This window comes from Equus przewalskii, chromosome 12 (genome assembly GCF_037783145.1).
Source record: "Equus przewalskii isolate Varuska chromosome 12, EquPr2, whole genome shotgun sequence".
Classification (NCBI taxonomy): domain Eukaryota; kingdom Metazoa; phylum Chordata; class Mammalia; order Perissodactyla; family Equidae; genus Equus; species Equus przewalskii.
The window spans coordinates 41,350,736-41,375,408 of NC_091842.1; the positions used below are offsets into that span (position 1 = coordinate 41,350,736).

At 54.4% G+C, this 24,673-nt stretch overlaps 2 protein-coding genes across 5 annotated transcripts in view; one reads left to right on the top strand and one right to left on the bottom strand.

Moving 5' to 3' along the window:
• IFT140 (intraflagellar transport 140) overlaps positions 1 to 24,673 on the top strand; it is an 88,940-nt gene that overhangs the window by 42,494 nt on the left and 21,773 nt on the right. For all 3 annotated transcript variants that reach the window (XM_070567052.1, XM_070567054.1, XM_070567053.1), the window contains exon 18: positions 1,394 to 1,593. In XM_070567052.1, the coding sequence (XP_070423153.1) occupies positions 1,394 to 1,593 (200 nt within the window). The remainder of the gene's footprint in view (positions 1 to 1,393; positions 1,594 to 24,673) is intronic.
• Positions 2,729 to 24,037, bottom strand: TMEM204 (transmembrane protein 204). Of its 2 annotated transcripts, XR_546901.2 has the most exons (4): positions 23,003 to 24,037; positions 17,542 to 17,697; positions 4,247 to 4,606; positions 2,729 to 3,554 (listed from the first exon to the last, which is right to left on the bottom strand). XR_546901.2 is itself a non-coding variant. In XM_008532463.2 (3 exons), exons 1-3 carry the CDS (start codon positions 23,280 to 23,282, stop codon positions 4,362 to 4,364), a joined length of 681 nt encoding a protein of 226 aa, XP_008530685.1. In that variant the 5' UTR covers positions 23,283 to 24,037; the 3' UTR covers positions 3,860 to 4,361. The 2 variants fall into 2 exon arrangements, 1 of the variants encoding a protein (XP_008530685.1); XM_008532463.2 differs by lacking the exon at positions 2,729 to 3,554 and having other exon boundaries at positions 3,860 to 4,606.

Consider the following 24,673-nt stretch of genomic DNA (forward strand, 5'->3'; position numbering starts at 1 on the left):
GTGGCATGGTGAAGCACAACCCACGGGTGCCTTGTTTCTGTGAGACTTCCCGAGAGTGCTCACAGCGTGCAGCGTTCTGATTAGAACTCACTATCACATCCACAGCAAGGCTGATGGAGGTCAGGCCTCTGCCCTGTGCTTTGTTAAGACAACAGGCAGCAACTCCCCCAGTCGATTTTGTGTGTGCACATTTTCTGAAGGTTTCCCACTCAACGCCAAGTCAGTCCAAACTCTGCACACTCGGCCTCCTGCCTGGTGTGACCCAACCTACACACGGCCCCCACCCCTTAATTTAAGCTGCCCTGGACATGGGCTGCCGCAGGGCCTTTGTTTATGCTCTGCTCTGTGCGTGGAAGGGTCTCACCATCCACAGCTGTGTCTCACAAATCCTAGCAGTGTTTCAAGGCCCAAGTCAAGTGCCCTCTGAAGTTGGGGACCGCAGGTGAACTTCAGAAGGAGCAGTGAGATGGAAGAGCTGCTGGGGCCTCAGCTGGGGTCAAGGGGTGGAAGCTAGCCTCGAAGAAGTCACCGAGGACCAGCAGATACAAGACCGGTGACTTGCTGGGGGCGCTGGGTCCAAGGAGGGTGGATCACGACCCGCCTTTACACAGGGGAGCATGTGCATTGGAGAAATGAAGCTGCAGAGGGAAAGAAGATGATGCAAAGCACAGAGGGTGGTGGGTGTGGGCTCCAGCCCAGAGGAGAGCGGTGGGGCATGTGAGCAGAGAGCAGCACCCAGCAGGGAGGAAGGGATCTGACATTTGAGGATGATGAGGGTGTCGCCCCCTCAGGAGGTTGTATCTCAAGGTGCCAGGTATCAAAAGGCCTCAGGAGGCCAGCCCACGCTATAAAATCGCACTCGTGCTGGGAGCATAGGGTGCTTTTCCTCTGCTCGCGTCTGTCTGGGGAGCCCTGCACCAGCTGACGGCCCTTCTGAGAAGCACCGGTGCAGGGGACGGCACACCACTGATCCAGGTGCTCGCTTTGGAAAGTTCTGCCTGAATCATGCTGGGCTTACTTAATTTTAAGACTTTGTGCATATGTACATGTGTCTGACTAGACAGTAAAGACTCTACTTTACAAAACAAACCTGGGAGGTGGGAATTTTCATAGCCATTTTTAACTGTTGAAATGTTGGCATTAGTGCCTTAGAGCCTGAAAGACGGGCTCCTGCACAGACCACCTCATTCATCTGCTGTCTGAAACCAGAGCCACAGCTCTGATGACTTGGAATGATGACAGACTCTCCTTGCACTGAGCAGGGCCTGTTGCTGAATATCCATGTCTGTCTGCAGAGGGACCCCCATTGCTGATACACGTTTTGAGGAAGAGACTTAGTGTAGGCGTTAGCTTTATGTGAATTGACGAATAAGCAGTACCTTTTGTCCCTCAGCCAGGAGAAGCAGACAGAGAGGACCAGGTGGATTCAGGGTACCACCGCATCCCCCAGCTGGTGGGCAGGAGACCCCTGCGAGACTTCGTGGGGCTGGAGGACTGTGACAAGCCCACTCGGGACGCCGTGCTCAACTTCAGCTTCTTCGTCACCGTCGGAGACATGGACGAAGCTTTCAGATCCATCAAGCTCATCAAAAGGTGAGAATTTTGTTCCCTGAGGTCTCAAAGGGATGTGCACGCCTCTTAGATTCTGGACTTTCTTTGTGTCTCTCTTCTCCTACAAAATGGGATTCTACGAATCATTAAGTCTTCTGTGACTACATTATGGTGTGTTTCACAGTCTTTTCACTCAATGCAACGTTGTTACACCTGCAGATGCCAGGACGCACCTGGCACATTGTATGCACAGCAGGTTTGTTTTGCTGCAGCACAGCTGGGCATGGGGAGCAGATGAGCTCAGCTCTCGGCCTCTGCAGTGGTGGAGCCTCTTGGGGTGTTATTTAGTTGTTTTGATTTATTTTAAAAGTGTTCTGGACACTTGCTAGTCAAAAGTTGTGCAGTTGCTAAATATTTGGAATACCTGTCTTTCTGGGAATAACTGCTACCAAACAGAAAAAGTTTGGATAATAAACATTCAAAACAGTATAGTGAAAACACAATTAAAATTGCTCTAAAAGAAGATTTCAGGGGCCGGCCTCGTGGCCAAGTGATTGGGTTCGCGTACTCCGCTGCAGCAGCCCAGGGTTTCGCTGGTTCGGATCCTGGGCACTGACACGGCACCGCTTATCAAGCCATGCTGGGGTGGCATCCCACGTGCCACAACTGGAAGGACCCACAACTAAAAATACACAACTATGTACTGGGGGGCCTTGGGGAGAAGAAGGAAATAAATAAAATCTTAAAAAAAAAAAAGCATTTCAATCAAGGGCTGTCTACAAGTGGCTTCTCTGTCCTGAGAGAATTCAGTTCTTCCCAAGAGCATTCATCAGATTTCAATCTCCGAAGAGTAGAAAAAGTATTGAAGAATGAGGCCAGAGTGGAAAGAGCAACATGGAGATTAAGTTGCCTGGAACAAGGCCCTCATTTGCGGTGATGGTGTCTGTAACATAGAAGCACCTTTCAAGATAGCACGTGACCCCTAGTCTGTTGTGTTATTTCTGAAACAGCACAGCCAAACCTTGTTCCCGTTGGAAGGGCCTTTCCGTCACTGGCCCCGTGGACAGGAGGACTCCTAGCTTGAGATGGGAAGCCGAGCACTTGATGGTGCAGCCCAGCTCTCTCTGACCGTGCCTCTTTTCGTGTAAACCCGATCACAGACTGACTGACCACATGGCCAGCTTTAAAACTTTAATGTACATATGTAGTCATATACATAATTTTATTAAAATTGTACATCTTATATATTCCATCATTCTTTCAAAAAACAATTATTTTTAGCATATGATTGGGAAAATCCAATGTAAGAAAGAAGCTCAGTGGGAGGAAGGTCCGACCTAAATGTTCCATGAGTGTGCTGGCTGCAGGACAGGAATCTGGTTATCTCTGCACTGTGTGTGCTGAGTCTGTTGGAGATGGTAAGGCCATAGATGCTTCTGAATCATTCTCAATCACTTTCTGTTTTTTAAAGCACTGACCTCAATCCACCATTTGTTCTGACAGAAGACAAATTTCTGGGGTGATACAGGCTTCAAATTCCAGGCTGGCCACCTCACATTCTCTGAAAGGTTGAAAGCCACAAAGCTAAATGTTCCTTAGCAGAGTCAGTCTGGTGTGGGGGAGGCAGGCAAGTGGCCCCGGGTCTGACCCTGGCTGTGCCACCCACTCCCAGTGTCAGTTTGCTGGGCTGGAGGATGACGAGAGTGACTCCTGCCTCCAGGTGGCGTGGGTCAAGCAGTGCAGCACACGGGAAGCGTCTGGGCCTGGTGCTTCGCGGACTGTCCTTGGAGATGTGGTCAGGTGGTCCCCAGTCCTGGGTCCATGAGGGCATGGTCCAGTTTGAAGCCTTGGGATGCAGCTCTCGGGTGTTTTCTGTTCAGCCTAGGGGTTACGGCTTACCCACTTCTTACGGGTTCAGGCCCAGGGTGTGTGGCATCAGTGCAGTATCCTGAAGGCCTTCTGTGGCCCACCAAGCATTTGCTGAAGATAGGTTAAAGATTTTTCTAGGAGAAAATAAACCAGTCTCTCTGAATTTTTTTTAAACAATTAGACTTTCTCCCTCTTGCTCCCCCAACTGTGGATCTGCTGTCAGGCAGCCCCAGTCCAGAGTGTGCAGGAATGTGGACTTGGAGGCTCAGTGAGTGGAAGCGTGAATCTGCATGAGTGCCCCCAGCTGTGCTCTCGCCAGCTCTTCAGACTGCTTCAACCTTCTCCTGCTGCCCGCCCACAAAAGTGACAGTAAAATGGACCCAATTCTTGTCACCCATGTGGTAGTGTAGAGGGATAAAACACAAGTTTTAGACAGTGGTAAGAGGTTTGCATTTTATTTTAACTTAGAAAATAATGGGGAGCAAACGGACGTTGCTAACACGACCCTGTCACAAAGCTGTAACCATCTGGTTATAACTCTGAGTCTCTCGAGCAAGAACATGGACAGTTCAAGAAATCTTCTCAGGTCCTCCACTTTACCAAAGTAAATGTGACCAGGGACACCCCTCTCAGCAGATGCAGAATAAATTAATCCCAGACCAAGGTGCAGAGCAAGGCGGCCCCGCCTCCTGCGTGCGTCTCCGGTGCTCGTCTCATCCTCGGGATGGGCGAGAGTGTGAAGCCGAGTTGTGGGTGTGTCAGAAGGAGGGTGGCACAGACGATATATGATCATATAATATATTTATATATAACACAATAAACATACCTGTGTATTGTACATATTTATATATAGGAAACCAAACAGATCACCGCAGTCCCTCAGTTTCTAGACTGTTCCCTTATATGGATAAAGTCCTGAGCAGGCCTCTCCCCAGGGACGCTCAGCACGGTGACTCCACATAGTCATTGTCCAGCCCACGGCGAAACCGCGCAGTCAGTGAGCGGCTGATGACAATCACCCGGGGCCCCATGCAGTCCTCTCTCCTGTGAAGAATGTTCCAGATGAGCATGGCAGCTGCCAGAGTGGCCAGAAGGCAGGCACCAATGTTCAGGTAGCAAGACCAGGACAGGTTGGTATATGGGCCGATTCTGTAGAACGTCACCAGCCCGATGACCAGGACAAAACCTGCAGACAGAAGAGAAGTGTTCAGAAAGCCTTACTGGGAGCCAGGAAAGGGCCTGTGGAAACCTGTGACGTGGGGACCAGGCACAAACACAGCATCTGTTTCCTTCCCTGCCCCCTCAGTGCTCCCCAGTGGGCCACGAGCCCAGTTCGTGGTACTGTTGCTTCAGCGTTGAGCTGCATCTCGTTGGGCCTCTGTGGGTTTCCTGACCTTTGGGTCTGGTGGCCGTGGAGGGGTGTTGTGTGTTCACTCAGTCCTGGCATGGAATAATTTCTAGGGGGCCCTGTAAGAAACCGGTGTGGTCCTGGTTTGCTCTTCTGTGACCTGCCAGGTGTCAGGCCATTTTCTTAGTTCCCCTTTGCACGGAGGTGTAGCTGACACTCACTTCCCCTCACCTCCAAACAAACCCAGTAGTAACTGTGGCAGGGCCGCTCTGACTTTATAAACACTTAAATTGTTCGAGGTGAAAGTAAACACAGAAATTTTTAAAATCTTACTGGAAACAAGCAGACTGGTATTTAACTTACTCTGAATTCCTGTTCTAAGGAATTTTCTTATTCTTAGCATTTGCTTCTAGAGGAAATAGAGATTTTCTTTCAAAACTCAAGACAGCCTAGGACTGCACCCTTAGGGAGGGGGCAGAAGCCTAGACTGGAGACATGTCCAGGTCTCCCGCGGGCGTTTGGTTTCTCCTCTCACTTCTGAGCAGGTGCATCTGGTTCTGGAATTTCCGTCTCACCGCACACCCCCATCTCTTGCTTATTTTCCCTCTCTACCCTTCTCTTCTCTCTCCCAAGTCTGACAGCAGGGAAGGAGAGGGGCCATGCTAGGACTGGACAGGGTCCTGCCTGACCTCCGGGAGCACGCTTGTTCACGTTCAGTGAGTAGTTAGTACCACGGCCTCGTTACTTTTATGGTTTTATCTGTAAGGAGCTGCAGAGACTAGATTTTATTAGTTCCTATAATACGAAAACCAGGATTTCATGCCCAGGATCTGTCGACCAGGATAACAGGGCGCTGATGTTTGGTGGTGTTCCCTTCTGGATCTCGTCTGGAAACCTCAACTGCTGGGACGGAGAAGGAGATGCCACCACCATCCTGCTGCCACGTCCCTCCTCGTCCCCCAAGACCATCACACCCCTTGGCTGGGAGGGGCTGGATGAGCAGATGAAGCTAAAAGGAGCTGTGGGGTCCAGTGGGGGCCGTGGCTAGCAAGAATGAGGAGAGCTGGGCAGAAGCAGAGGCCTGGGCAGCAGGAGCCCCGTCTTTCCCCCCCAGCACCCCACCCTCTGCTGTGTTGACCTGGCTGAGTCTGTTTCTTGGAACCTAAAATACCCAATGAGGACAAAGGCTCTCCACAACCCAGAACGGCTCAGATGGAACTCCCTGGCCTCTCGGACCCGTCCACATCTCCTGCCCTGGGCTCCAAGCAGGCCAAGCTGCCCACTGTGGTCCCTTTGCCAGCCCTGCACTGTGACATCCGTACGTCTGTTCACGCTGGTCCCTCCACTCCCCACAGCCTCCCCTGCTTTCCTCAGGAAACCAGATCATGCATGACCCAGCGTGGCCCCAGAGCAAAGGGCAGCAGCGTGCCAGATAATGGTTCTAGTAACTGTTAGAAATCAGTGCCGGGGGTGGGGACAGGCTTGAGTTTCTAAAAACATAAGCATTATGGTCTCATCATCACAATACCTCCCAGAAAATGTGAATTACACAGTATGTGCCTCGGTCGTGTCCTAAACAATGATGATGGTGACGAATCTCTATGTTAATTCTCTGCAGTACTTTGTGGAGCTTTTTATACATGGAAAGCTTCTGGATACTTCCTTTCTGTTAAAAATAACTAACTCTGTCATGCACATATACTGACAAAAAGAAAATTCTGGCATTTCTCTCTCCCAGTGCAGAGTGCATCCTCTGCTCACAATGTTGTGGCACTGAGTTTTGTGTTAATAGGGAAAGGAATTAGAGCCTGTGATGAAAATGAAAATACTTTTTATGTCCCTTCGTTTTTACTACATCTTTGGGCAATTTTTGCCAACCAAAGGAGCATGTTATGCCTTGTTCAGCAAGACCCTGAAGGATGGGGACAGGACGGGAACATCGGGGGAGTGCATGAGGATGCCAGCATGGGTCTGAGAGGAGGAGAAAGGACAGCAGGGCCAATGGGCGCCTTTGGATGGGGGAGACATGCCAGCGGTGCGGTATGGAAGACCATCACAGCTAGAAGGAATTTACCCAAACAGCAGCAACTGGTTGGCGTCAGGTGCCTGCCCCAAGGAGGGATACAGATGCCCACCCTCTGCCGTGGTTGAAGCCTATTTTCTCCCTTTTACTAAGCTTCCTTTCAGTTTGTCTGTGTTACAGGAACGCTTTCAAAATCTGCTATGTGGCTTTGGTTCCAATTCCACAGCATCATTCATCAAAATGGAACAGTGTGAAAGAATTAGGCCTTCCCACGGTCTCCAGGGCACAGCTCAGTCAGTTGACCTGGTGGGGGGCGGTGTTTACATCACTGATGAATAAAGAGAGGACCTTGAATTTCACTGCAAGACATTTTAGTGGAGACTTGTGAATTATGAGAACTGGATTGAAAGAGGTGACCCCAAACTGGAAAGGACTAAAATGCACTCATTCATCAGACTGGCCAGAATTAGAAAAGGAGAAAGCACCAAGTGGGGTCCTAGGCACGAGGCAGAGGGGACCCACCTGCCCTGAGATGGAGCTCACTGAGCACAGCCTCTTGGGACAGTGCCGTGCTGCCCTGGGACCTGCGGTTCTGCTCCAGGATTGCAGCCAAGTGAAACCCTCGCCCATCATGGGAAACACGGCCATGGCCCCAAATCAGCAGCATCCGAAATGTATGTCCACTGGAGATGGTGAGCTGCGGACAGGTGCTAGGATGCATGGGCAGCACCACACAGGGCGAACCCTGCAATGGTGGTGCCTGAGGCAGAGTGGCCAGGGACACACAGGACTGCTCCTCTGTGCACAGTTCCACTAGGCTCAGCCATCAGGACGCCTTTTAGGAAAACTTGGGGAGGAAATGAAAGTATAAAGAAAACCGGGGGGCAGCTGACTCAAGCACAGGACAGCAGTTCCCCCGGGGGCGCCAGGGCGCAGCAGGGAGGGGCGCGGGGACTTCTCAGTGTTCATCTCCTTTGGTCTTCAGTAGCACATGTGTGTTTCATTGAGTCCTTTGAATGTATAGTCACAATAAGATGTTGAGAATGTTTTCGAAATGCAGCTAACTAAATTCTCCAATTAACAAGAACTTCCCAAAGGTCATCATGATGCTAGCGACAGGCCTCCACATTTGCACATTTCCTGGTCATGCTCTTGGCCTTGTAGGGGACATTAATGCATTTGACACCCTTCAGCCCTCTCCCTCAGCTGCACCGTCATCTTTGTAAGACTCACGCCGTGTCTCCGCACTCAGCATGCCCCCACAACATCTGCTGCCCTAGGACGCACTGCAGACAGCACACCCTGGCCTGGCCTGGCCTGGCCTCTCCTCCCCTGCCACTGGCTGCCCCGTCTCCATCCCACTACGGCCACACTAGTCCCGCCTCGCTCCTCTGAGATGCCAGGTGGCACCCTCTCCAGGCCTTTCCGGGTGCTGCCGTCCCTGTGCTTCCTCAGCCCTGGGGAGGGGGACTGCCTCCTGTCCTGTCCTCCTGTCCCTGCTCCTTCAGCGCTCAGCTCAGAGGGCCGGGTCCTGAGTCAGCCTCCTCCAGCTGTTGTCCCTGTAGCTGGAGTATGGCCCACCCATTGATCTTGGCCTCCCAGAGAGTTGCCCAATAATTACTTGTTGAGTGAATTATTTGAGACAAATCCAAATAGATCCCATAATGCAGAATAGAAGGCAATGTGAACCCTGGGAAAGGAGACGTGATGCATAATGGCTTCCACACTCAAGTCCTCTAAGCTGTTGAGTGACCACAACCGTCAGAGGGACAGGACCCCGTTAGCCATGACTGAGTAGATGCCGCTCAGCCTGGAGCTGGTGCTGCTGTGCTGCTGCCTTACAAAGTTAGCAGAAGGGCACGTTGATTCCCAAACCACCCATGTGCAGTAGTCACGTGTGCACATGTTCAGCAGACCAGTGCCTACTCCACTTGTGCTGGGAACCATGCTGGGCATGGCCCACTCCAGGGGCTGAGGCAGGGTTGGTCTGTCCTTGGGAACTGGTGTTGTTCTTGGGGAAATGAAGATGAGGTTAATCCCCTCAATATGGTGTGCCAAGTGATAGAGGCATTCAGGACGAATGGTGTGAGAGTGAGGAGGAGGTGCTGTGCCAGGGAGCGGGACATGGGCTGGGCAAACCCTCCTGGAGGGCGGAGTTGGTCTGGGCCTTTGACATCAGGAGACTCCACGTGTGGAGAGATCACTCTGAACTCCAAGGGGGGAAAATATTAATTTATGGAACCAGTCCACGGTGTTTAGGCAGAGCAGCCGCAGGCTTCCCAACCCCTGGGCAGTGCCAACATGCCATCCCAGCCCTGAGTGGCAGGGGGCCCGGTCACAGGGCAGGTCGCCGGAGACTGCCCTCTGCATGCATCACAGGGTTACTTAACTGTATTGTTACTTATTTTCTTAAGATCAGTACTGTATGTTTTTGAAAATAGAGTAGGCTGTTATTTTGTTGCCATTTCAGTCTGTTTATTACTTCCTCCCTACAATTGGCTGTATTGCCTGCAGCGTGCACAGACTCAGGTTTCAGAGTGTGTAACTGCTTCCAATCAAGAATGCTACTTTAGGGGCCGGCCCCGTGGCCGAGTGGTTGAGTTCGCGCGCCCCACTTTGGCGGCCCAGGGTTTCACAGGTTTGGATCCTGGGTGCAGCCATGACACCGCTCATCAGGCCATGCTGAGGCAGCATCCCACATGCCACAACTAGAAGGACCCACAACTAAAAATACACAACTATGTACCAGGGAGCTTTGGGGAGAAAAAGGGAAAAAAAAGAATGCTATTTTTTTGTATCACAAGATGAAAGAACACCCGGGGGTGAATAATTGATTGAAGAAGTATAAATTCACATATGCACAAACAACCCGGGCATAGCCACCTACATCCTGAAAACACAGGTGGGAAAAGTGATAGAGATGATGGATCAGGTATAAACGCAGTCTCACAGAGGGACTTTTTACAAAGTAGAAATGAACAAGCCGAGTCTCTGCCTCTTTCGTTGTTTGTCTTGAGAACGTGCTTAATGCCCAGCAGTAAGTGGTGTGGCTGGCTGGCTTCAAGCGTGGTTTTGGGCATGTTTCACTGCTCTGGCTGGCATAATCCACAGGCTGCACCTCATGTGGCTTTTTCAACTTAGAATATATGTAGTCAGAGAAACAGTTTGTTTCCCTAACATTAAAAGAATACATTTAGAAAAACCGTCTCCTGGAGGATACAAAGAAGCTACTAGAACCGTGGACACAGGTGCTGAGCCACAGGAAGAGCCTGAACCATGCGATGCATGTCATGGGGCTGGCCCGGGACGTGTGGCCTCGCCGTCGCCCAGCGCTGCTGCTGGGGAGCGTCCACGAGGCTCTAGCGATTGGCAGTCATCCAGCCCGGCCCGGGGTCCGCGGGGCGGTGTATTCTGAGCAGACATGTGGAACTCAGGGGTCTTGCGTGGGTGCCACATGTCAGCAGTAAAAAGCCATCAAGACACAGAAAGGCAGGGGCTCATGTGGCCACATGGCCTCACTGCATGCCAACAGCCTCAGCCTTGACGTCAGACCATCGCCGTACGTAGACATCCCTCTGAACTCAGATGAGCCCTTTCCTTTCACCAAGTCCTCTAGCTGGGGGAGAGGAGCGAGGTGGAGCAAGTAGAGCCAGGCTGCAGCCGGCCTTACACCTCAGGTTTTCTGTCTCTGTCACAACCTACTGTTGAGACCCCCTTTCTCCTCAGAGTTGTCCCCAAAGACTTTTCTCCCAAGATTTTCAGTGATGTTAATGTTCATCCAGAAACAAAGCTAAGGACGAGTTTTAGCAAACACACTGAGTTCTGCACGTGGATCGATTTCATCCTCATGAATTCATATTTCCAAAGCAAACAGACCCTTCCTGTGAGCTGGCTGCCGCAGGCGTGTGATTCACAGCTCAGCCTGCAGAGCGCCCCTTCCCTCTCTCTTCCTTCCTGCCTGCTTCCTAGGGCTTCGGTGTCTGTCACAGGGCCTTCCTTTTGAATGACTGTCAAGCACATGCAGGTGGCATAAGTGGAAAGACCAAGGGGCTGAACCCTGAGCTCTTCACACAGCACCCTGCCTCAGCGTTGTGTGACAGCAGGACTTGCAAAGTAGGTGCCTGTGACTGAGATCTTAGTGTGACAGCCTCGAAAAGAGTATTTACAGAGCAAACTCATGAATGGACCGACACAAGGCACGGCTGTGGTTGGGATTTTCCATTTGTGAGCAATAAAATGATGGTGATCCAAATGTTCCTCCCTAAGGCATAGATTCTGGGAAAGGACAAGCTAAGGACGATACGATTGATAGGATCGTATGCTTCCAGGGGAGCTGAAGCTCCGAAGTGCTGTGTGATGTCCCAGCACTGAGCAGCACAGAGGAAATGGAAGAGAAGGAAGAAATGGGAGTGTGGTTGGGATGTAGACTGGTGCTTGGGAAGTAGGTACAAAGGACAGAAAAGCAAATTCTCTAGACCAAGCAAAGTACAGGTTTACTGTAAAAAAAAAAAAAAATTGTATATTCTCATAAGAAGGTCCTCGAGTCTAAGGAAACCTCACCTGCCACCAGCTGATGAGATGCCAAGACAGTTACCTTTATCAGCCCGACGGACCTTTGAGGACTGATGAGATCAGCATTCAGGGCACAGGAGAGTTGCCCTTAGTGTGTTTATAGGTGTCACCTTCATAAGAAAAAAGTCAAGATTTCCAGAAGTGGAGAGAGGGAGCCAGCAGACATGAAGCTGTGTGAGGCGTTCAGCGGCTTTGACCAGGTTCCACAGTAAACTCCTCTCTCAAAGTCGTCCTGCTTGAACTTGAGAGGCTTTGCATCACAAGGAGGGGACCCGCTGAGCCAGGAGATAGAGGACAACCCAGAGCCCGGCACCAGAAGTGGTCTTAGGGAAGACATGTCCGTCAGCTGCAGGACGTGTGCAGGGGCAGACTCACTCTGCAGATGGCTGAATTCTCCCAAGTGCCAAGTTACAGAACTCAAGATGCAAGTGGCCAGAAACAGACGAGTGCAAGTTTTCTTATTTGGGAGCAGAGCACGAGGGCTCGGGCCTGCTGCTCAGCTTCCGTAAAAGGAGATGAAAAACCGTTGGAGAATGTTCCCAAGGAGAGCCCAGTGCCGTTATGAACTCAGTCCAGAATAAAACATGACACTGCCAACTCCTGCAGAAATGCCTCTACATTTGTACTTTAACTCATCATTTTGTTGTGGTTTGTGTAATTTAAGAAAAACTATAAGTCTGAGAAAGGTCCAGGGTCACTCAAATGACTAACGAAGAAGCTAGACTAAAACTTACGCAAAGATGCAAGGTGAGGGATTATTTATGATCAAAGCTAATAAATTAGAAAGTAGGAATAATGTCAGATATTAGAATAAGAAATCCATGGATACTTGAGAGGGTACCACACTTCAATAAAAATGCGTTATGATAAATTTGTGGCTGGTAAACCAGTGGCTACCTTTTTTTTTTTTTTTTTTGCCGAGGCAGGTTAGTCCTGAGCTAACACCTGTGCCAGTCTTCCTCCACTTTATATGGGTTACTGCCACAGCATGGCTGAGGAGTGGTGTAGGTCTGCACTTGGGATCGCAACCCACAGACCCGGGCCACCAAAGCCGAATGCACTGAACTTACCCACTATGCCAGGGGGCCGGCCCCTTGTGGCCACTTTTTAAAGGGCGGCAGGCTGCTTGGTCTAAAAGCCCCATGTTGGACCTTGTGGAGGGGACTGTGCTTTTTCTCAGAATGTTGCTGGGTGTCACAGACACAGATGGGCACAGCCCAGGACACCAATTCTAGGATCCTTGATGCAATGCTAGAGGATTTTTTTGCTTATATACCAGCATTTTCCAAAAAGGATCGGAGGTGGCATATACATACTCTGATGAATAGTGGGACAGAGAGAGGGACATTTAGAGGAGGGAGCAGAGGAGAAGCCTGGCCCCCAGGTCCCCTAGTGCATCATTGGGCAAAATGCCAGCTCCCAAGACGAGGGGGAGAGCCTACTAGCCCAGGGCTCTCAGGAATAGGTGCACAGATCCTCACACCCCAAGGGAAGTGCCGTGTGAGCACTGATGGGGGACAGAGAGCCACGTGGGACCCCAGCGACGTCACCAGCCTGACCCAGCATGTGCGGCTGTAGTGCTCTCAGGCTGGACTTCATTAGACAGTGTGCTGCCCAGGAGGCCCGGGCAGTAGCCAAGGAGTTGTCCTTCAGAGACTCAGCTTGACCCAAGTACAGAGCCCTGAATGACCGTTAGATTGTCCCACCTAAAAATGCCAGCTTCAGACCAAACTTCATTGGTCAGTCCTGCAGACCTGACAGCAAGGGCCCAGGGGCTGCTGCGAGCACCCAAGGAGCCAGAGGAGGGTCGCACGTAGGAAATTTCAGAGCCCACCAGCGTTCCGCCGAGGAGGGTAGTTTGCCTGTGGGGTGGCCTAAGGGAGTGCCTGGCGGGGCTTCGGCACTCGCGCCAGGCTCAGGGGAGAGCCTCAGTCCTGCCCGGACAGCACGGAGGACGTGTCTGGGGACTGATGACTTTTCAGTGTTGTGTGAACCAATAGGACTGTGGCAGGAAGTCAGAATAGAAATGGCAGCAGGTGTGACTGAAGCCAGCATGCCAGTCCTCGCTGCGGCCGTGAAGGCTGACAGGAGCTCTCCCTGCTGCGTAAAGAGCACAGCGGGTGGAGCGATGCCTCCAGGGCCTCGTGGCTGACAAGAAGCGGAGGCAGGTAGTCTGCTCCAGAGCCAGGCTCTCCACTCAGGTGCCCCCCGAGAAAGCTCGCACCTTCTTAGGAACCCTCAAGAGCTAAGGACCTCACCCCAAGGTGCCTGCCAGGCTAAGTTGCCTGCAGAATTCACCCGAGGCTTTCTTCTCTGCTCCAGATGTCACTCAGGTATCTATTGCAGGGTCCAAGGGTGTCTGCAGTAGTTAGAGGCTGGGACTGACCTTTTTGCCTTTCATAGGTCACTTCCTCTGACCCCCACTCACAGCCCCTCTCCCTCTTCTGCCTATGCCTCTCTGCACGCATCAGCGAGACCACTGACATGAAAGAACAGAGGTGCCGCAAAAGAGGAGAGGCAGTGAGAAGAAGGATGTGAGAGAATGAAGGAGAGAGGAAAGGTCTGGAGTCAGCCAGACGAGGCTTGTGCGGGGTGTGAGGCTGTGTCTGGGGAGCCCTCACACCCAACAAGGCAGGGCCTTGCCTCTCAGCTGCTCTCCGGGGCTGGGGGACGGCCCTTCGGCCCCCACGCTGGCAGGTCCTCATTATAGTCCCTCTTGCCTCTCTGCTGGTCATCTGTCATCAGAACGCCTGGCTGCTCTGGGCACCCCCAAGTGGGCATCCAGAAGGAGAAGAGAAAAGCCTGATGTTTGTTCCAGCCGTGTACTGGTTACGACTGGGAGACCCGCAAGAGAGAGCAGGAAGGGAGAGGGTGGGAAGATAGCGCAGGGGACGGCACAGCTGCCCTGTGGTGACAGCACCATCCCCCGATGCATCGAGTGGAGGCCGCCAGCCTGCCCCACCTCCCGGGAGCCTCAGGCTCGGGGTCCCTAATGTGCATAGTGCTGTCACCACAGGGAAGTTGCAGAATTTTCACGGGGATGTTCAGCTTATGGGGTATGGTGGAATCAGGGACAGAAAGGAATTTTTCAACTTTAAGGCAAATTAAAATTACACTCGGAAAATTCTGCAAAGAAATGGGAAACTATTACGTGTAGTACCTTGAACATGATAGAGTAAACCAGGTGAAATGGCTGATATTCATGTGTTTGCCATAAGAAAAAGGCAGTTTCATAGAGTCCTCCCTCATGTCACTGCCACAGGCTCCTCTGGAGCCACAGCTGTGAGAGGCGGAGGACGGTCTTTACAGACCCAGCCGGGCGTCGTGCAAGCTTGGACCGGTGCCCAGAAATGACTGGAATGAATGAATGAGCGGGGACTCTGGTCTCACACTGGCACGTCGGGGCCCCTCCTGGCATGTTGCTGTCTCTTACTTGTTCCATCATTTCCCAGCCTCCCCTCCTACTTTTATTAGCATCTTCTCCCCCTGCCCACCCTCTGGCCCCAGCACCGGGGACTCAAGGTTCGCTTGCATAACAGGTACTAGCAGGCATTTCCCCCTCCTGGGACAGGATATCCTGGCGCCCTTCAGTCTCTCCCTGACTGTTTAAAACAGACCGGAGCACAGGAAAAAACCTACCTCTAAAATTAGCAGCATGATAGAAGAAAGGCACATAGCTGCATTCTGTACTGTTTGTCAATGAAACAAGTCTAAACAGGGCCAAATGCATTTCCTTTTTGGGCAAAACAGACTTATTGGTGGTGATGGTCAGACACCAAGGGGAGAGGCGGCCTGTGGAGGCAAGAGGGACGATCCGAAATGCCACGGGCTGCCGCTCGGTGCTTCTGGCTTTTTCTCTCGGCCTCCACCTGTCTGACTGTTTGAACAGAGGCTGGTCCAGCCTTCCCAGAGGTCTGCTGGCCTGGAAATGCTCGGGAGAGGAGCACAGGACCCCAGCCCCCATCTCGCCAGGGCAGGCCCCTAGGAGACCTTCGGCAGTGCCCCCGGGGTTGCTGCAGGACAGCTTGATTTTAGCTGATGGGGCGTCCCTCTATTTCGATTTTTTTTTAAATATGTTATTTGGAAGCCATACTATCCTGTTCTGAAATAAGAGTTTACAGGAAGTAAGATGTCAGTTTTGATACCAAACCCACAATATTTCTCCTAATAATCTAATTAAGTGTCTCAGAGAAATTTCTTAAGAAATGCAATCCTGCTAGAAAGTTATCTTCAAAATCAAGAACTGTTACTTTCATTTCTTTAATGCCACTAAAATATCTGTTCTTAATCCAGCTTTTCCAGTCACTATTTCAGAATCTTCCACTTCCTTCTTGAAGGGATGGAATTTGAGATAATCCACATGGTGGAGACGGGTAGTTCAGTAAGACCGAGGAAGCCGCATCTGGTTTTCGGCCCCAAAGTCAAAGACGGCAGATGGGTCATTTCCCTAAACAGGTCACATCATTTGGAACGTCCGTGTTTCTACCCACCGTCATGGAGGAGGGCAGGGGTGGAAGTGGGCAGAGATCCCATCCCACCCACGTCATTAATCCTCAGAGTCAGTCCAGGTGGGGACAGACATCCTCCCCTATTGTGAAGCTGGGTAAACTGAGGGGTGAATTAGAGCAGTGAATTGGATCGGGGATTAGCCCCAGTTCACGCCAATGGTGAGTGACAGAGCCAAGATGCAGTTCCAGTTCCCTTGACACCAACCCTCTGCTCTTTCCTGGACACTTTACTGGCTCAGCCCTCGGCAGCCCCCCTCCCCAAGCTGGCCCTGGCTGTTGGGGAGTGACTGGCCCAGGACCACACCGCCTTCTATTAATAAGTCACAGGAGGTGTTTCCGATCCCACCCAGGGCGCTTTCCAGCACATGAATACCTGCCGTTCTGTCAGCCTCATTCTGGAAATTGTGTTTCTCCAGAAAGATAAGGGCCAGGATCCATTATTCCTAGAATGATTCACTTCAGACTTCCTGCTGTTTCTCCTGCTGGCTTGTTGGAACTGCACCTTCGATGTTGGGACACGCTGCCCTTCCCCACCGAGCAGGAGAGGCAGATGGGTTGGCTAATGATGCCCTACACCCTGGCCACTGCATCTGTCTGTCTCCACAGGACCACCAGTCTGACTTTTCCCCCCTCGGAGGCAGAAAACCTGAACTTCTCCCAGGTTTCCATGATTGTTAAAACCCCGAGCCAGTGCGAAGGAGCAGTGGTGGAGGGGAGACCCGAAGAGAAGCCCCTCCACTCCCTGGGGGTGATGGACAGACAGCTTCATGGCTTCTGTTGCCAACAGTTCCATTCGTTGTTTACGATGACACCACCACTCACCCTGTCAGGACTACAGGTGTGTTCGTGCCCTGTCCCACTTGGCCCTTAGTCACCCCCAGAGGCCTTGGTGGCTTCCAGATTTTTCCAGAGGGGCTCATTCACTGATGGCCCAAGGCCTGGTGCTCTGCGGCAAAGCAGGCTCCCTTGCCTCGCCCGCACACCCCGCCCCCCAGCACGCTCATGTGGCAACACGGGGAGTTGTGTCTTTTGTTATGGTGCTGTGTGTGCACCTGTGTAGGAGCCAGGACAGGGTGTGTGCGCTCGGGCTGTCTAACGTGCTAGCAGCATTTCTCCAACTTTGTTCTGCTCGTGAGGGCGGGTCCCAGGCAGCTGTGTTTATCTCGGATTGTGCAGATGAGGCGGTCTGGGAACCAGGAGTGTGCCCCGACCTCTGCATTCACACACCGCTGGCTGGGAAGGCGGTGGAGGCAGGAGCTCAGTCGGGGGCTCTCCCCCTCTGCCCACAGCAAGCTGCTTCACTGCTCCCCCAGCTGCTGCACCCTCGCGGAAGGACCAGGAACCCGGGCCACCCAACACCTCGGCTGCAGAGGGGCAAGGAAAATGTCAGATACCCAAGACTTTGGAAAGCAAGCTTGTGGCCCAGAGGGCCAGCGCCCTCTTAAATGGAAAAGGCCAGGAGCCCACCAGCACAGAGACCCAAAGGCCGGTCCTGATTGTGTCCTCAGCGCTCTTTCCATGTGTTTGTTTCTGTTTTGCTTCTGCCCACGGCGACAAGTCGGGCAGGAGGATGACCCATGGGGGTCACCGTGACATTAGAAGCCCTGTTGTCCCCAACCGGAGCTGAAGGCGCAGCCACTCTGCATGCCCGGAGATGTGGGGGTACTTACTCGCCAGCTGGAAGGCAGCGGCCATGGCTTCCTCCCAGCACTGGGAATCGGGCGACATCAGGGGCAGGCCCGTCAGCCCCAGGACGAAGGTGAGCTGGCCCGCAGCAAGCGCCGCTGTGGCGACCAGGTTGCAGGCGCGCATCATGTCAAACTGCACTGCACGGGCAGAGAGGGAGAGAAGGCAGGTGGTCAGTGCAGGCGAGGCTGCTCAGGGACAGCTCCCCTCCTCCTGGAGCTCCTCCCTTTCTGCACCCAGAGTCTTGGGGACCCTCTCTCCATGGCTCTTTGCTGTCTGCTCCCTCATACACACCTGGTCCTAGAGGGAGGCGCACAGTGGGTATGTGCATAGGACCAAGGGGACAGAGCAGTTTGGTAGATGCACCACAAAGTGGGGGACGAGGGGCGGCACTGGTGCCATTGTGAGGCCCGTGGAGGAGAAGCGACTTCCCCACGTGTTGGGCAGCAGAGGACAGACCTCGCAGGAACGCGTCCCCTGTGAAGTCAGGCTCCTTCCTGAGGTCCTTCCAGACTGTTGGAGCAGCCTCCCCCGGGCAGAGTGGGGACCACTGGCCTGCTGGCCCCGCCCCCCCATCTTGAGGCTCCTGTGGTCTGGGAATCACACTCTGCAGGCGGGCAGAGTTTATATTTAGCACTCATGGAGTCCGGAGTCAAATGGCAGCGTTATGCCACTTCCTGCCATGGAGGGTCAGCTCCTCTTCCCCACTGTGTCTCAGCTGCTTCCTCCTGCCGTTCGGAGCTTGGAGGATCTCGCCCTTCCCGGATCCCAGGCCTTTCCCGACGTGCCTGGTCCAGCCTGGGGGTGGCACTGCCAGCTCTGAGGCCAGCGTGGACTCTGGCACGACTGTAGAGTGCAGAGGCCTGGGCTGCTGGGAAGTCAGAGCAGCCCTGAGGGCAAAGAGGCAAGAGGGCTTCTGGAAGGAGACAGGGAGCGAAGGAGAGAGGAGAGGGCGAGTTGCTCGACGATGACAGTGAGTCACGACGGCTGCCTTGGCCCTGGCTCGATGGCACGGACGAGCTCAGTGCTGCAGCTCGTGTTCTCTCGCTCCCCTTTCTCACAGGCCCAGCACACTCCCTGTTGGGCTTCACTGCCCGAGTCTTCCAAGGCACCCCAAAAACATGACTGCGATCGCTAGAAACCCTGACACTCCTGTCTACCCTTTAAAATGCCAGGAGATGAGAGGGTAGCGTCGGGGAGGTCCTGGGGGCCCTCACGGTGCAGCGTGGCTGGGCCTGGTGCGTGGGGGGCTCTTGGCACTGGTGTAGCATTGGGTCCAGAATGATGTGGACAAAGGAGCAGAGACTGGAAGCCCCAAATGTCAGGAAACAGAAACAGTGCTCTTTGAGTGGCATTGAGGGGGCACGGGGCGGACCCTACGCACACCGTGTGCTCGCTCACTCGGGTCTTAGATCCTCTCACCTCCCCCTGAGGCTGAGGCGGCGTGGCCGTCAGCTTGGGCTGGAAGCCAGGATTCAGGCTGACTCGCCGGAACTTTCCTGGCTGCTCACGCAGTCTTCACAGGGCACCTGAAGGCACGGCCAGCCCTGAGCGACGGCTGCACACGCATGCAGGGGCCACACTGGTCTTCCTGTCGGGATGCATGAGCTCTGGGTGGTTCCTTCCCATGTGCTCCGCGAACTGCTGGCTTTCCCGTGGAGGCCGCTGTTCTTCATATGCTTTTCTGTCTTTACACTTAATTTTCTTTGCAATTATTTTTCCCATTTAAACAACCATAGAGCAGGCTCTGCTATTCTAAAAGATCGTGGAATTTGGGAGGTTGGAGTGACCTCAGAGACAAGGGCTATTAAAACATTACGGATATTACTAGCGCGAGAGAGCAGACTGCTCCGATTCGTAGCCAGGCCCAGGAAGGTCTGTCCAGTTTCCCAAGCTCAGCCTTGCAGACAAGGAAAGACTTGAATGAATGGGCTGGCCCTGGAGGGGAGTGGCCTGTGGTGGACTCATGCACCAGGGGATGGCCACAGGGTGCACGTTGGTGCCGTGAGGCCACATGACCGAGGCTCTCGTGAGCCAGGAACAGAATGCAGGCAACTCGGACCTCTCCTTCCCCACGTGGGCCCCGCTGCCCTGCCCTCCCTCTGTTGTCCTCCTCCATCCAGCTCTCTGGCCTTGGTGGCTCTGAGCACACCGCCCAGTGCCACACACCGCCCAGTGCCACACACCGTGGCAGCGGCTCCTCGTGGTGTCCGCACTTCACAGGCCACCAAACAAGGGCCTCTGCCCAAGTCACCAAGTCCTCATGGGTCCATGGCATCAAAGATCTCAAAAGGATATAAAGGATGAGACAGTGACTGCCCACAGACCTGTCACCCTGCCTGAGAGAAGAGACATGCCCCCATCCCAGCTGCCCAGAGGGGACCTGTCCTGGCTGCCATCCACCAGGCCCGGGTATTCTGTGGCTTCTCATACTATCTGTGTACACAGCCTGGGCAGCAGCCTCTGGAATTTAAGGAGCCTAGTGAGAACGTGGCGCGAATGTCTTCTGGCGAGCAGGATGTGATGCACACTTTTGAGTCCCCAGCCCAAAGGCCCTCCCAGCCTGCCTTTCCAGTGAGGCTCCGGTCACCCACCTGGTCCAGAGAGCACCAGTCACCTGAGGGCAGGGGCGGGGCCTCCAGCCAGCCGTCTGCCGAAGATTTAATTAAATGTTTATTCGTGTCCCACCTTACTTCAGAAGAAGAACTTAGGGTGCCTGACAGAATGCATGAAATATGGAAGGATGAAGAATGACACAGAAGACAAGGACCCAAGAGTCAGGCTGACCCTGGACTTAGGTGTGCGGGCTCTCCAGAGGCGGACCTCATGGCCCCTGAGTCCCCGTAGACCTCCTCAGAGCGGGGAAAGAGCTGCCTGATCAGTAATAAAAGTCACCGTTGCCCCACGCTGCCCAGCGAGCCAGTGGATGGGAAGACCCTCCCCATCCTCCAGGACAGGACCCAGCACGATATGGGGGCAGCTGGTAGACCTAGACCGGCCCCCATGCCCATGCCCCAGCAGCACGGACGCCCCTGACCAGAGTTCAGATATAGGTGCTGGCCCCTGGTGTGTTTGCCACCATGAACACAGAGTGGCTCCGACTCTGAGCTCCACGGGGCGTTGCCAGGACCTTGCGCACAACTAGCAGGAGCGTGTTGGCTGTCCCCAGGCCACTACCCCTGGCTGCCTGACGCCACGTCTGGAATCTCCAGGACCGCCTGGCTCTCAGGCGAAGCCGAATGAGCGACGTGTGACAAGTGACATCTCACCCCCCTCGCTGTCAGCCCTGCAACCTGGACACACGTGCCCCGTCACAGACTGAGGTGATTTTGCAGAGTGACAGCTGGGTGACGTGGAAGGTGTTCAGTGCTGCGCGAAGCGGCGTCATCCAGGGACTCCTTACTCCCTCCTCCCAGTCTCTGCTCCCAGCTGGTTGGGGCAAAGCATGGGCTAGGATTTTGCATGAGAGTTATCAAGACTGGGTGCCAGTTTGATCTAAGGCAGCGGCAGACGGTGAGCCTACAAACAAGGCACTGGGAGCCCCCAGCTCGGGACCAGCAGGGACAGCAAGCACATTAGAATCACAGTTCCTCAGAGGCTGCTGACTTGCTCTCCTTGTTCACGTCGTGTTCAGTCGCATGGAGCTGGTGAGAGGTTTGTCAGCACCGGAATTGCTGTGTGCTCCTTTTCCTCAATTCAGTCTTGCGAGAAGCTTCTGTGGATGTTTCCCTTGCTTTTGGACAAATATTTGATGCTCAGAGATTTATTAAGTGTCAGTGGATGCAAATGCCATATTAACAATGAGAGAGTATTTTTAAAGTTGTTCAAGGAGCTTGTCGGGTGGTCAGGGAAGGACAGCAAACGAGCTGGGGGAGATGCGTGGGGGCCACTCAGGACACGTGGCAGGGTAGGAGGGAGGCCATGAGGGCTGGCTGTGGGGGGTATGGAGGCAGAGCCCATCCCAGGCCCTGTGTCCTCCTGGCCTGAGACTGGATGCCCGGCGAGGACACCTGTGTGGTGATGGGGGCTTTGGCAGGGCTGGGCTAGTTTGGGGCCCCCTGGATTGGGATTGCTCTGTGGGAGCACATGGTGTGCACCGGGAGGATCGTGTGAGTCACACAGAGTCCACACTAGAACCAGGGTTGCTGGCTTTCATTGCTCCCCAGGACAATCCCCAAACCTAGAAGGACCGACCGCCGTCCATCAGCAAGTCACACAGAGGCCCAAGTTCAGCTCCATTTGTCCAGCTTCCCAGAGGCCCCTGAGTTCTGAGAACTCATAGGGAATTTTGAAATCATTCATGCACTTTGATCTTTTAAAGACGAGTTGTCACTCCCTGCTTGCAAAGGAGACGAGGGGGCTGGCAGTCACAGCCACTCCTTGACGGCAGAGCCCCTCAGGCTGCACGGTGAGGCCTCTGAGGGGTCAGGTCGGGGTTGCAGCCCCCCAAGGGCCTTAGCCGAACCACGTGCCTCCTGCAGCCTCAGTTTCTTTGCCTGTAAAGTGGGGACAACATCCCCCACCCCGGGTTCCCTCGAAGGAACAGCATGTTGGGGACATTCACACACCTGTTCTTGAGGACTTGGGACCCGCTCGGAAAGCATCTGGCAAAGGCTAGACCAGAGCCCCACGCCTCCTCAGAGCCGCGTGGGGCCTCAGGAACCAGAGACACCGACCTGCGAGTTAGACTCCGTCAGCACTTCTGAAGGGTCGTCATGGGGAGGCCTGTGCCTATGGGTCCCATGACCGCTTAGATGACACATTTGATGACAGGCATCTTCATCCTTATGAACCTTCCCTCCTGTCCACTCAAACCTGACCCCGCTTCCAAAGTCAAGTTCCCAGCTTACAGAGCAGTCAAGAGACAGGGTGCCGGTGCCGCGACGTGACCCAGCAGGGCCTGGCCAGGCCCGCGGGCGGAGGGAGCAAGGGGCTGCCCTCCTGAGACGGCGCTGGAGCCCTCCTGCCCTCCACAGCAGGGCCATCTCCCCGTCCCCTTCCCGACGACCCCCCCTACAGCCACTCCCCAGCAGGTCTTCCTCCGTGCTCTCAGCCTTCGCCCTGACGACCGTGGAATGAAGTCAGAACTCAGCGCGTGTTTTACAACTGCTTATTTATTGTACTCATTAACGATCGTTATTTCCACCAAGAAAACAGTATTGTCTTTGATTTGGTTAGCAATGCTTAATGGCAGAGAAGAAGCCCCACTCCTGGACGAGAGGAGTTCTCTGTTATAAAGGAGCCGCAGGCGGGTCTGGGCTGAGCAGAACTGGCAAGCGCCTGTGGCTCACCGGTGGAGGGTGGGTGTGGAGCTCGGGGCTTGCCTGGGTTCCAAACCGAGAGCCAGTGTCACCCCTCAGAGCAGATCCCCCTCACCCGTCAGCAAACGCACGCCATATGGGCCCCCAACTGCTCTAAAGGAAACGGAAAAATAAGCAGACTTACGTTTGACGGTGCCTCGGGACTCCTGGAAGCCTGCTGCCTCGGAGCCCCAGCCCAGGGCCTCGCACTCCCGCGCCTCTGCCTGCCCCGGCCTGGCCCCAGGGCTCGGCGCGCCCCGGGCCCTGTCCACCAGCCAGCAGGACTTCCACAGCCCCACGCTCCGCTTGCGCCCATCCTCCAGTGTCTGGTACACCCAGTTGGGGGTGAAGGCCGCTGCGTTGTTGAGGACGAGAGAGACGAGGGCCACCAGCACGGCCGTGGCCACCAGTTTCTGGACAGTCATCCCGGACTGCGGGTGCCGTCCGCTTGTTGTGGAGAAAGTCCCAGTCCTGGTCAGCTGCTGCGCGGGGGAGAACCGAGACGCTGCTAGGGGTGGCTAGAGGACATCACCGCTCATTCTTGGAGGCGTCGGGAAGGCCCATGCGGCAGGTGCAGGTGAGCCCTCCTCACGGCCCTCTTTACCCTCCTTCCTGCACCTGGAGCAGGGCCCGGCCTGAGCTGCAGCCGGCTGCTCGGCCCATCCCAGGGAGGAAGCGGGGGCACCACCGGGAGTCCAGAGTCGTGGGTGCGCCGTCTTCCTCGGACTCGGAGGCCAAGGGAGGCTTCGAAGCCTCTTCTCCCCTTTGCGGGGAAAACAGAAAGCAACTCAAGAGGCAGGTGGCCACGTGGGAGTCGGCCTGGGCCTCGCTCCTGAGGTCCAGCTGGCTCAGAGCGGAACCAGCACGGGAGCCTGGCTCTGGGCAGGGCTGCGGGAGCAGTGCGCGTGCAGCGGCCTCTCAGCTGCCTGAGCCCCTACCCGGTGCCTCCGCCACGAAACAGCCGGTCCTGGAAAGCAGAGAGCCTGCTGCAGGGAAGTGTGTGTGTGTGTGTGTGTGTGTGTGTGAGAGAGAGAGAGAGAGAGAGTGCGTGTGCGTGCGCGTGCGTTTTCTCCCTGTCTCTCAGCAGAGAGGAAATGGTTGTTTTTGAGGCTGTTTTTGGTGAGCTGGAGGGCGTAGCCAACTGCAACAAATAGCAGCCTGGCCACAGCAGCCAGACACTAACAGGATGTGTTTCCTGATAGGAAAGGCAGGGGGCCTTCTGAAGTCCTGCTCTGGGACCCCGCTCCCCTCCCCCTCCCCACCTTCCTTTCCGAAAGGGAAGGCCAGGGATGCCGGCCCAGAACACACCCGTAGTCCCAGCTGTCTGTCTTGGACTGGGCCAGCCTGGCGCTCAGGTACCAAGGAGCAGCTGCAAAGGCAGGTGCTGCCAACAGCCCTGCAGGCAAGCTCCTGCACCGGGCCCCAGGCCTGGGAACAGCCACACACAGCGCAGGGCGGGCAGGGTGCTGGGGACTGAGTGTCCACCCAGCTTTCCGGTCATCCTTCCAGCACAAAGGTACCGCCAGTCCACGATGCACCGGGGCCTGTCCTTGTCACAGGGATTTTGCTGTAGACCTGGAGACACAACAGAGGGAATCGCTGAGAGGGGAGGGCAGCAGAGAGGTGCCGAGCATGGTGGAGAGGTTCCCTTAGACAGGCCTTCACTTCCTGGCTGAGACCCACTTGCTGCCCAGATCTGGTGGGTTGGGGGCCCTCACTTGGAGAACCACCAGACCAGGGCATCATCCTTGAGGTACGAGAAAGTGGAGGTCTGGATGTGCCGTGCAGGGCGCCCAGCAAGGCCTGAAGGCAGAGG

What these genes read in the sequence shown, in the direction of transcription:
- TMEM204 (XM_008532463.2), bottom strand. Translation starts at nt 23,282, where the DNA reads ATGACTGTCCAGAAACTGGTGGCCACGGCCGTGCTGGTGGCCCTCGTC. An exon ending in GTCCCGAGGCACCGTCAAAC is followed by an intron (nt 17,698 to 23,002) that starts GTAAGTCTGCTT and finishes CTGCCCGTGCAG; the next exon opens with TGCAGTTTGACATGATGCGC. An exon ending in CGCTGCCTTCCAGCTGGCGA is followed by an intron (nt 4,607 to 17,541) that starts GTAAGTACCCCC and finishes TTCTGTCTGCAG; the next exon opens with GTTTTGTCCTGGTCATCGGG.